General features: G+C 43.3%; 1 protein-coding gene across 1 annotated transcript in view; it reads left to right on the forward strand.

Annotated features, from left to right (window-relative positions):
- The window catches only part of ankrd13b (ankyrin repeat domain 13B), a 32,819-nt gene extending 22,019 nt beyond the window's left edge, over positions 1-10,800 (forward strand). The window contains exons 8-15 of the mRNA XM_076100382.1: positions 1,164-1,245; positions 2,297-2,358; positions 3,681-3,817; positions 4,462-4,619; positions 4,912-5,100; positions 5,363-5,526; positions 7,156-7,232; positions 8,998-10,800. Coding sequence (XP_075956497.1) covers positions 1,164-1,245; positions 2,297-2,358; positions 3,681-3,817; positions 4,462-4,619; positions 4,912-5,100; positions 5,363-5,526; positions 7,156-7,232; positions 8,998-9,199 — 1,071 coding nt within the window. The 3' untranslated portion in view covers positions 9,200-10,800. The remainder of the gene's footprint in view (positions 1-1,163; positions 1,246-2,296; positions 2,359-3,680; positions 3,818-4,461; positions 4,620-4,911; positions 5,101-5,362; positions 5,527-7,155; positions 7,233-8,997) is intronic.
- Positions 10,801-12,111: the final 1,311 nt, after the last annotated feature.

Genomic DNA, 12,111 nt, shown 5'->3' on the forward strand with positions numbered 1-12,111 from the left:
TATTTCCCAAAAGTCCACTTCTCTTGAAGAGAGTCATTTCAAGAAAGAATCACTCGCAAAGCTATTTAAAAACCTTTGGAGGACGCAAGCTTCTATAGTTTCAAATAATGAAACCGGAATTCTTTACCTTAAAGTGAGGAAAATTCATCAGCCCTTAAAAGACCAGCGGGCCTATCAAATTTAGTTCAAAACAAGAAGTCTATCCATCCCGCAGACACATGCATTACCTTGACCCCGTTTGTTTCCTTGAACCCCTGGAGGGATAGATGGGAGTCAGACACCCAGGACCATCTGTCACTAGTGGTTTAAAAGCACTTCAGACAGGCTCTACAGTAAAACACTGCTGCTTGGAAAGCTTCTATTTTCTGCATCATTGATTCAGAGTTACAAACGTAAACAGACAACTCCTGTTGAGCTGCTCTCCTACTGGACGTTTTCTAGCTCTCGCCTCCACTTGTCCGTCGTCCAGTGTAAACTCAGAATCAGCAGCCTGCTCAATTTTTAATCAGTATTTCCTTTTTGTGGTCACCGGTGAAGAATTCCAGTATTCTGCTGTGGACTGCAGCTTGGAGAAGCCGTATGATGAAGCAGACTGGGAATACAAGTGGATTGAAAAAAACTAAAGATTAAAATAGTTTTCTCTTATTCTAACAAAAGTAAACAGTGGCTCACTGTTCATTTATGCTGTAAAAATGAGGGCACTCTAACATTTACATGAATAAATAATGAAGAAAACAAAAGGCTGAGTCAGCATTTTCTTTTACTTTTTCACTTCAGATTCAGCTTTGCCTCTCATTTGCTACCGGCAATCTTTATCTCTCATGGTGATCAGAGGTTAAACAGTGAATCAAGACTTCTCTGGGGTCTAATCAAACTAAAGTTACATCACTATGTAGAATAACGTACATACATCTCCTTGTCTGGGAAGGACCTTTTGGTAAACAATAGGAACCAATGTAACAACAATACTGTATGCCCATTTCTGCATTTCATGGCAGAGGTACCACTTCAATAGTTTTATACATATTGGGTCATATTAGGACTAAATTGGTTGATTTTGCAATGATCATTATCATAATAATTAATCATATTATTGTTATTAAACAAGAAAGTTATGCCGCTGTCAACAGAACAGAAAAGTGAATTGTCTCCTCCTCTTTCAGGTGTACGCAGCATCCAATGTGGAGCTGATCACCAGGACCAGAACTGACCATCTGTCAGATCAGAACAAGAACAAGACAAAAGGTATGTTACTTTATTTCAGTGCCTTAGACATCGTCACCTCTTGCGCCATGAAGGTGCGGGTGCATCATAGCTGCACCAGCTGAATTTCTCCATCATCCCCTCCGTGCCGTTGTAACCCTCAGCCCAAGTGTTACATCTGATAAAAGAGTTACTGATGAGTAATCCCTCTCACCTGAGCTCGATGAGATCCCCCGCGAGGCTCCGGCTAGCAGCCTGTGACGTTAGATCGGTGTCTCCGTCTGGTTTTCTGGTTCAGATCATAAATCAAACAAGATTAGCAGGCTTCTCTCCCCAGACTGTCGCTGTCAGCGAGGATCAACCGTCACATGCCCCTCTGAGGGCTCCACTCTCCCAGGTCACAATCCCCATCTGCACTCTGCTAATATACAGCAGGGGAGGGTTCTTGGAAGCGCTACACTGACTCCTGAATGGGTGACTCACTGCATTTGCCCTTCTTCCCTTGTGCTACTTATCATCATTTTGTCAACACGGTAGAAAAAACTTATGAGTGTTGTATATATATATATCCCAAGAGAGACACATACTGTATCTTGAGCAGCTGTACACTGATCGGAGGTCGGAAGGTCTAAATGTGGACACTTGTCTTCGAACACACACCGTGACGCCGCTGTCATTAACACTAATTGATGGACCTTTGCATTGCTTTTAACTTCATATTGCTGCTAGTTTCAGGTCCACTGATATTTAGAAAGATATGTTGGATTGACTCTACTGTTATGTAGCGGCTTAAAAGCATAATTTACTTCAGTTAAATTCAATTCAGTCCAGAGTGGCTCTGTTTATTTAATACTGGCCCGTAGTCGATGACAAGACCACAACACAAAATGCGATAAGTTGTCTTGAGCAAAACATTGTGGAGCAGAATGACACCACAGTGGAGATTAATGAGCCCATTCGTCATCATCTCCTGATAAAAGAGCAGCAGCTGAAGCCAGCTTTGGGTGCTCTGTAGTGTAGTGTTTATAAAACTCAGACTAACAGGACAGTTTGAGTTTAATCTAACTCGTCACTGCTGTTTGTCTGTGAGCAGGTGGGAAGACTCCACTGCAGAACTTCCTTGGGATTGCTGAGCAACACATGGGACCGAACAACGTCGTAAGTGGACAGTTTATTTAGATGCTAAAATTGCAATTTTAGGGATTTTCCTGTGTTATGTTTCAATGAAGGATTGCATTGTTTTCTTCTGTGAGTTGAGGAAATGTCGGCAAATCAATTCAAACCCAATCTAATAAATTCAAAACGCACAGTGGTTGAGTAGGGAACAAGGAAAGTAATTAATGTGATTAATGTGATTAATGCGATCAATGTGATTAGTGTGATTAATGTGATTAGTGTGATTAGTGTGATTAGTGTGATTAATGTGATTAATGTGATTAGTGTGATTAGTGTGATTAGTGTGATTAATGTGATTAGTGTGATTAGTGTGATTAGTGTGATTAATGTGATTAGTGTGATTAGTGTGATTAGTGTGATTAATGTGATTAGTGTGATTAGTGTGATTAGTGTGATTAATGGGTTCTGGTGCTGGTGGTCAAGAATGAATCAGGGTTTTTAATATTGACATCATCGCCATTGAACTCATTGGATGTGGATAGTGTATGAATCCTGGTCCTCTGTGTCAAAAGGAGAGCGTGCCTGCAGAGTGAAACAATAAGTCAGGGACTCCAACCTGCTCCCAAATATTGATTATGTTTTCTTAATTTGTTTCTGCTGGAGAGCTTCGATGACTCATACGTCCCTCCCTCCTTCTTTTTGTGTTGTTGTTCCCCCTCACTGTCACCTCTGCTCTTCTCAGCTTTATGCCTCTCTGTCCTCTCTATAAACAAAGACACACAACTCTGTGGTTATTTCTGGGGCTTAGGCGTATGCTCTGCAGACACTTTGTGCCACTGCAAAGCTGTAATGTTTCAATTTTACGAAACACTAAATTGGTTGTGAAGAATTGACTGCAACTGAAAGGGAAATGCAACAACATGGAAAGAATCTTGTTCTTCTTTTCCTCCAGTCTTTAGCAGGCTCTACCTCCTCCAGAACTGGTGCCGTGCCTTTGACAGGTTCACTTAACTCTTACTTAAGAGTAAACAGTGAGCAACTAATTACAGCAGTGAACCAACAGACGCATAATTTACTGTAGCGATGGAAAATACTGGATTAAGAAAACTGCTTTGTCATTTGTTCTCAAGTTCTGGCTTCTGAGCCGATGTTTTTTTTCCACTGAGCTGTTGAAAATGCCAGCAGGTGAGAGGATAGCCTTGACATCCCAGTGGGTGCTGAGTGTGTTCTCCATGACAGAGAATAGCAAATAAAGTTAGTTTGATATGCCAGACATATTTGCAGTATGGATCAGTGAAAACTTTGCTTCAAAAAGGCAAAATGTGGCTACATTTTTTAAATTCCTAATTTACTTTCCGCAGGCCCTGGTGACCCAGATGACGTGTCCTGTGACGACCAACCCCTCAGCGCTGACAGCTGAGGAATACTTCAACCCCAGCTTGTCACCGACTCAGAGGGACATCGGCCACCCGTGCCAGCTCACCACCAAGACCCAGAGGTGACACAGACAGACGGGAAAACAGACAGGCAGCCACGCTTACAGTGAAGTCCCCCCCCCAAAAAACTCACCGCCAAGTGCCAGAGCTGACAAGCTGATGGACAGAGATTAGACAGGCTCACACAGACATGCAGGCAGAGTCAAATCAGCCGTTCATGGCAGCTGCCCACCAAGATCCTGAGGGGAAACACGAACAAATAATAGTCAGGGGAAAAGAAACATATTCAATCTGCTCATGACAAGTCATCTTTTCTTGAGGAAACAAAACAAAAAAATATTTCAAAGAACCCTGCAGCTTCTCTCAGTATGAATGTTATGCTATTTATTTGTAATGATACTGGTTTTCAATATCCTGCTTCTCTAATCCACCTGCCAACCTGCTGTACAATCATCTGCCCTGTGTTCCTCTGACTATCGGACTAGTTAAAATAGTTAAAAGTTAAAATATAACCATTGATTGGCCTCAATTTCAATACGACTCAGCAAGCAGCTTGTGAACAGTTAGCTGATGTAATCAATGTCTTTGTGTACGTCTGGTCAAAGAGCTCATCACTTGAATGAAGACATAAATTGCTTCTGCACCCAGGATTGTATTTGGTCACGTCATCCGTGTCCTCAGATTGTGTTTGTGTTCTTGTTTCCAGGTTTAAAGCCAAGTTGTGGATGTGCGAGTCCCACCCTCTGTCTCTGGCAGAACAAGTGGTGCCGATCATCGATCTCATGGCAATCTCCAACGCCCTGTTCGCAAAGCTGCGAGACTTCATCACTCTGCGTTTGCCGCCTGGCTTCCCTGTCAAGATCGGTGAGTGCTGGGAGAGTGAGACGGATGGAAGGGTTGAGGGGGGGGGGGGGGGGGGGGAGGTTGAAATGATGGCTGGTTAAATAAAGGGGGGCGATGGGAAATTACAATAGATACAAAGATGGATGGAAAGAAATGAAGACAGAAAGATAAAGTGAGTAAAAAGGACAGAAGAAATTGCAAGTATGCTCACATAAAATAAAATAATTGATAAAAGTATTAACTGGATGATGAGACCGATGCAAAGACGCAAACAGATGTCACCTTCTGCTCATGTTCTCTCTACTCCCTGCAGAGATCCCTCTCTACCACATCCTAAATGCCAGGATCACCTTCAGCAACCTGAACGGCTGCGAGGAAGGGACTGGCGTCCGGGCTGACAACGAAGTGGGGGTGGAGGGGGACGGACAGAGGGACACCCCGAGGACAGACACCCCATCTCCTGGCAGTGACTCCTCCAGCGTCTCCAGCTCCAGCTCCACCAGTAGGAACACACTCCCATACACTCTACCTGTTGTATCACAGTGCCGTCTTTTTGGAAATCTTCTTCTTCAGCTGATAAAATTACAGATGAGTCTCAGCTCAACTTTATATTCAGCAGATTGTTTTTCAATAAGCTGTTGTTTAAATCTCCACTAACATTTACTGCAGAACTTGGGCCAATAAAGTTAAATGTGTGAACTGAAGCTGCGGTCTGCAAGTTATTGACATAACGTTGCCCTTTGCCGTCCCCCTGTGTGTTGCAGTGTCATGTCGAGCCGGAGAGATTCCCCCATGTGTGTTTGAGCCCCCGCCTGGATACTCCATGCTCGGGGGCAAACAGAGAGACAGCATGAGGGATGAGGAGGAGGACCTGCTGCAGTTTGCCATACAGCAGAGTCTGCTGGAGGCCGGCTCCGAATATGATCAGGTGAGCTGATTACAGTCAATCGAACAGTCAATTATCTTATTGTGTTGAAGATGTTTGGCTTTTGCACTTGTAAGTATATTCCTCTTCTGTCTCCTTGTGAAGTACTAAATTAGCACAGATTGCAAATGTTTTACACAACACTCTCAAGGTTCACAGAGCCATGTTGCCATATCAACAGAGGTGCCCAATACTCCCCCTTTGAGATATCCAGTACAAATTACAGCAGTAAATTCACCAATAAGTCAAGCAATACCAGACAAACAGACACAGTGCAGCAGGGGAAAAAGTGCCCACTTTCAAAACATAAACAATCAATAAGCAGAATAATTTACCCGTGATGTGTGGAGCCCAGACCCATTATACTCTCAGCACTGCCCCAGGATAGGTGCTGGTTTGAAATCCCAGAGATCCTGGTCCTGATAGGACTTGGCCTTCTTCCAGCGGTACAGAGAGAGAAGTATAAATAGTCTCTGTGAGGCAGGTCAGAGAACATCCTCAGTGCTTTCTTAGCTTGGATACAGGAGGGGAGGCAGAAGCAAGGTTGCTGCTGAGGATTTGTGCACAGTTTGTACAATCATCCTCGGCAGCCTCCTGTCCGGAGCTTTTGTACTGCTGCTGATGGAAAATGTGGCGTTTTTTTCATTAATTTGGAAGCAGGACAAGTTTTAAGGGACCATACTGCTGACATTTCATGTAAAGCATACAAAGCATTAACTATTGTACAAATTGCAATCATCTTCTCAAACACCATTAGGGTGTAATTTCCCATCTTTCATTTACATTTTCCTTTAAATTTACTACAGTATGAATCTTAACTTGCAGTGTCATGAAAGGTTATTCAAAGTTGCAGCCAGGGAGATGTTTTTTTTTGTCATAGGTCGGTAGTGGAAGAATGTTGGTAGTTTGCATGTGCAACCCTAGTTTGGTGCCGGACAAAAGCAGCACACAAAGAATCGGAGAGGTAGTCTGCAAACACAGATGTTTGCCTGATCATTCAACTGTGAAGAGCTCGCGCCGCATAAGCACACAACTTTGTCAAAGAAACCAAGATTCATATAAATTCATGTGAGTTTCTCAAATTAGATTTTCACAGTGTACTGAACTTAAATTTGGGACCCGATAGAAGGGAGGAACAGGGAGGGAATTACCAGCCAGGGGGAACCGAGGCTGATATATGTTACATAATACAAGTAAACGTGAAAGGTATTTTAACTAGGTTATGAGACAGGGCCTCAAGGTCGAGTAAAAACACAGGAACCATGCTGTTGAAATTGATCACATGCACACTTTGTTGTGAAATCAGGCCAAACATCCGATCCTTAAAGTCATTGTTTATAACAAATGGTACAAGGTGTATTAATTCTGTAGTGTTTTTAACAGGTGCTTATCAATATTAATGTTGGGCGAGTGTACAAAAGAACCACGGCCAGGATCGATCTAGTTCACATTCAGTCAGTTCATAATTCATAATACAGCCAGCCTGCTGTTGCTGTGTGTGAGAGGTACTTTAGCATTTAGGAAAAGGCCTGCAGGATGCTGTTTTACATGCACCACCATCTCTTTATTTGTCCACTATACCCACTTCCTGTGTTCGCTCTCTGACTTCCTGTACCTCCTCTTTGTGTCTAGGTGACCATCTGGGAGGCGCTGACCAACAGCAAGCCAGGAACACACACTCTGCCCCCTGAGCCAAGTCGTCTGGAGAGGTCAGACGTCTCTTTTTCTTTAATCCCCTGCATCGGTCTTTTTCTGTCTTTTTCCATCCTTTTCTCTTATCCTCAGCCTTGCTCTCTGTCCTTTTAAATTAATAATAATAATAATAATAATACATTTTATTTATATAGCGCTTTAAAAGGCACTCAAAGACACTTTACATGTTAAAAACAGAAACAATAGAAGCATTTATAATAAGAACAAAATCTACGACATAACAGTAAGAAAAATTAAAATAAAATAAAATAAACATAAGAAAGAAAGAAAACATACATGACTAGAGGTTAAAAGCAGATTTGAATAGGTGAGTTTTAAGTGCAGTTTTACCGTAATTACCGTATAGTCCAACCCCTCTATTATCAGGACACAACCAGGAGCTGCAGATAAACGCATCAGTATCTTCAAAAGAGCTGGAATCCTAAAAAAAAAACATAAATTTCCATGACTGTCAGGACAAAAGCGATACTTCCTGCTGTTCCTTCACCTATATTGTCACTTCTTCTCACTTCTGTTACATATTGTCATTCTTCATTGTCTTACAGTCTTCCATTGTATTTTTTTCCATCCTGCAGATCTCTCACGCCATCCCTGACTCACGTCCTGTCCTCCCCAACTCTATTCTCTTATCCATCCTGCTATTCTCCTCTCATCTCCTATTTGCTGTGTGTGTGTGTGTGTGTGTGTGTGTGTGTGTGTGTGTGTGTGTGTGTGTGTGTGTGTGTGTGAAAAGGGGGAGACTGGAGGATGGGGAGTTTCCTGCTTTCCTAGTCGGCAGTACTGCTGTTGATTTAAGCGTGTTATCTTCAGATGGTGTTCTCTCCCCCCTGTTTGTAGAGGAGTGGATAGAAACACAGTCTTTCCCTTATTTGACACAATCTTTTTGTTGCAGTGTTTACTTACATCAGTGTTATAATGTTAGAGGAAACTGGGGTTGAAAGCAATTGTTGTGGTGTTCTTTAATTCACGGACTGTAAGGGGTAAAAAGGCAAATGCAATCTTGGCTGTTTTGATTGAATATGATGTCGAACATCTTATCATCGTGATACCTCGAAACAAATGATTCTTCTTGCATTATAGAGACTTCTGACTATTATGAAATAAAAAAAAGTAATTTCAACATGTCCTCTTCAAGACAAGAATTAAATTATCCCAGAGAGTCTAAAATACACTTGAGATGAAAACTAGAATGGAGAACATTGTACCACTTATGGGTTATTACCGGTTTATAATCCAGACATTTGGTCCTTTTCTTATACAGTGTCCTTGGTGTTACCATAATGTCTTGTATGGCTGCATTTGGGTCTAACCTTCTAATAAGCCATCAATTCTAAAGCTAAGCATGTCGATAAAGTCATTAGTAAAGGTCAAAAGGCCCGATAAGCCGACAGCAAACGTTTTAAATTAATCTACATTTAACATTGATAAATGAACAATCCAGTCTGCAGTTGCTGAAGGAGCTAAAGGAGCTACATGCAAAGTCCCTGATAGTCCTTGGCCTTCTTCCAGAGGTACAGTGGGAGAAGTATAAATAGGCGTGGTGAAACAGGTCACAGAACATCCTCAGTGTTTTCTATGAAGGGAAGGCCGAAGCAAGGTTGCTTCTCATCCTCAGCAGCCTGCGGTCCTGAGCTGTTGTATTGCTGCTTCAAAGTTACCAACTGCAGGTTTAAGTAGGATGTGACATACTTTTAGTCCTAGAGTGGGCCCTTCAACCTGTGTTCTTCCATCCTCTCCCCCCTTCACTGTTCCTCACCCCAGGACCCCCCAGCACAAGCCCCGAGCCCCCTCCAGCCTCTGCTCCACCCCCTCCAAGAAGCAGCCGACCACCTGCAGCTACGACGAGCAGCTGCGCATTGCCATGGACATCTCGACTCGAGAGCAGGAAGAGGCGGAGCTCCGGCGGCGGCAGGAAGAGGCAGAGCTGCAGCGCATCATCCGGCTGTCACTCATGGAGAAATGAGAGCTGAGTGGCCCAGCGGGGGTCTGAGGGGAGGGGTCTGGACCAAGGACACATGGGAGAAAAGGGCAGTATAGGGTACTTACTAAGCACACTCAATTGGCCTCCTCCTTTCTCTCCCATCTCCCTCGCCAGACCTTTCCCATGAAGCCATACAGTGATCTGGTTCTCGAGCCTCAGACAGCCAGAGAGAGACGTCAGTTTCCTCTTTCTGGTGCCACGTGGTACTGTCATTTCTCGACCAGTGCCAGTTTACAACCAACAATACATCCGATACAACAAGTTTAGTGGAATGCCTCTTTGGATGAGTGATTTCTGTCCGTTTGCAAGTATGTGTGTGTATATCTGTGTGTGTCTTTCAAAACCAGCTCTCAGCACAGTTGTCAACAGGTCACCTTCTGTCCTGACAACGTACTGTGTTAGGCCCGACTCTCTGCACACACACACACACACACACACACACGCGCTCAGTGTTTTAACACCGAGTTGTGTGGTTTTCAGTCTTAACTATTTAAAAAACGGTTGCGTTTGCAGAGCAGGACCAGTGGTGTTGGAGAATACTGTAACCTTCTCGATCAAGTCGAGTTGAATGTTGATAAACATGACATTTAATGATAAACACTTTTTTTTTTTTAAATGACTAAGTTTTTTTATTTGCACAAAATCCAGATGTACTGTATTTAGCTTGTGGGCAGATCACGTACAGTATATGACTGTTACTGGATGTAGATGACGAGTATGAGCACAAGCTAAAGGTTTAGCCTGACATTAGACTGCAGGAGCACAGATTTGATGAGGCTGCCAGATGAACTCTTGGTGCACTAACTATATTGTATGTGACTGAATGAGTTTGTGGCTGGCCTGTGTGTAATTCAAACTAAAAAGGGACTTGATAGTGGTTTGTAAGTGGACTGTGGAATAGAAATGTTGTTTGTGTACATTTGCATCCTCTCACCTCACGTGAGCGGAGGATTTCTTCAAAGTCACGGTACAATGTGTGCAATATTTCAGCATGGTCTGCACACGTGTGAGGTTCATTTTGTCCGACTTGAGTCTAGCCCGGAGTCCTGCAACATCACAGCACGCTCTCTGAGTGAAAGGATCACTGTAGAGGCGATTGACAGCAATTTTAGATTTTACTCTACAAGCTGGTTCAACAACACAGAATGTTGAAAACAAATCTAAAATCTAAAATCGCCCCAAAAACAACAACTGTGGAGCATTTTGTTCTTGGATTGGAGATATTGTTCAGTCTGGCTCTCATTATGTGAGTAACATCATGTTGCAGGGCTCAAGGCGAGCCAAGCACTGAGGAACATTTGCAGTTTTGTTGCAAGGGACGAGGGCGGACGGGCACAGCTTGTTTTGTTTTCCTTCTTTAATTTAATATTATTTCTTCAAAAGAAATGTCCAACTTTCACACTCCACTATCAGCACAAACTGAGGAGAGCCACCTCTTACTCCTCTCCAATTCACATTTAAGCTTGCCTAATTGATAAGAATATAATGTTCATTTTTTTACTTTTTAAAAAATATTGCAGAAAAGAAATGCAGCGAGATGTTTTCATGGTGAATGCTGGGATTTGAGTTGAGATAATGATTCAAATAAAGAAACATCTTTTGGAACAGCATTGCATGAGTGGGTTATTTTTTTAAATCAATTTTTAAATGACAGCTTTCACATGCTTCAAATCCCCTGACCCCCCCACACCAAGTTTCAGCTGCAGCGCTCCACTGTAAGTTAGTCTTCCGGTCCCCTCGAGTGAAGGACGATGACAAAGGCAATTAATTTCTCACGAGATAGGGGGAAGCTGCAGCGTCACTCAGCACCAGAGAGAGTTGATCTGTTTTTTAGCAGCTCCCACCTCCATCATCCTCCCTGTGACATGGATTCCCAGCGCCTCAGCCTAATCCAAGGGGGGGTTATGCCTGTAGTTATTTAAGGCTCGACAGGGAGGAAAAGGACGGCTTAGAGATCCTAACACCTCTAAGAAACCCCACTCAGAGCACCAAGGCTGCTTTCTGTGATTGGGTGGCGGGCTGGAGAGAATGAAGCCATTTCCCCAGTGAATCAGCAGTATGCAGCCGCAGGTTCTCCACCGCCCTGACTCAGCTCGGCATTATGAATAACATCAGGACGGTGGAAGCACTGGGCTGCAGGCGTGTGTGAAGTGAATTTGTAAAGAGCCACAGACAAAACAAGGTGTGTGTGTGTGTGTGTGTCTGAGAGACAGGGAAGCTGCGAGCATCAATATGCAAAGAGGAAGGACGGCAATCTCACGTAACTCCCTCTCTCTTCTCCTCCACCATCATGGTACAGTATGTTAAACAAAAGTAATAGTATACAAAAAAGAATATTTCATAGAATAGAATGTCACAAAGACATTAAAAACATCATAGTTGAGTCATAAAATATAGTCATAGTATAAAACAAATCGTTGAGCTTCTGCTAACCACACGGAAGGCTTATGGCTGCGGCTACAGTTAAGAGAAGTTAACCTTTTATCTCAATCTCACTAATAGTTCCGTCTCTTACTTCAGCAATATTCTCCCGCTGTGGTTTCACAGAAGGCGCCAGCAGGGGCCCCGGTGGCCTCCATCCCACCACTTAATTACCCTCATGAAACAGCGGGTAGAATGTCAGCCTGAAATAAGCTGCGCCGACGGAGATCTCCCCCCCCCCCCCCCCGACGTAGACTGCTGTAACTACCCACGTTCTTCACATATTACCTCCTTTCACTGCTGCTGCAGGACAGGTTCAACACTGTAGTTCTCCACTTGGCCGGCAGGTGGCAGTGAAGTCGCCAATACTTCAGCATCTGTAGCCCATAATCACCTTCATTTTTTCACTTTTCTTCAAATATTTGTTTGTTTCCGATGAAGCACATCTTAACACAAAACAAATGCACACCATC

This window comes from Anarhichas minor, unplaced genomic scaffold (genome assembly GCF_050575085.1).
Source record: "Anarhichas minor isolate MPS153535 unplaced genomic scaffold, ASM5057508v1 ptg000026l, whole genome shotgun sequence".
Lineage (NCBI taxonomy): Eukaryota > Metazoa > Chordata > Actinopteri > Perciformes > Anarhichadidae > Anarhichas > Anarhichas minor.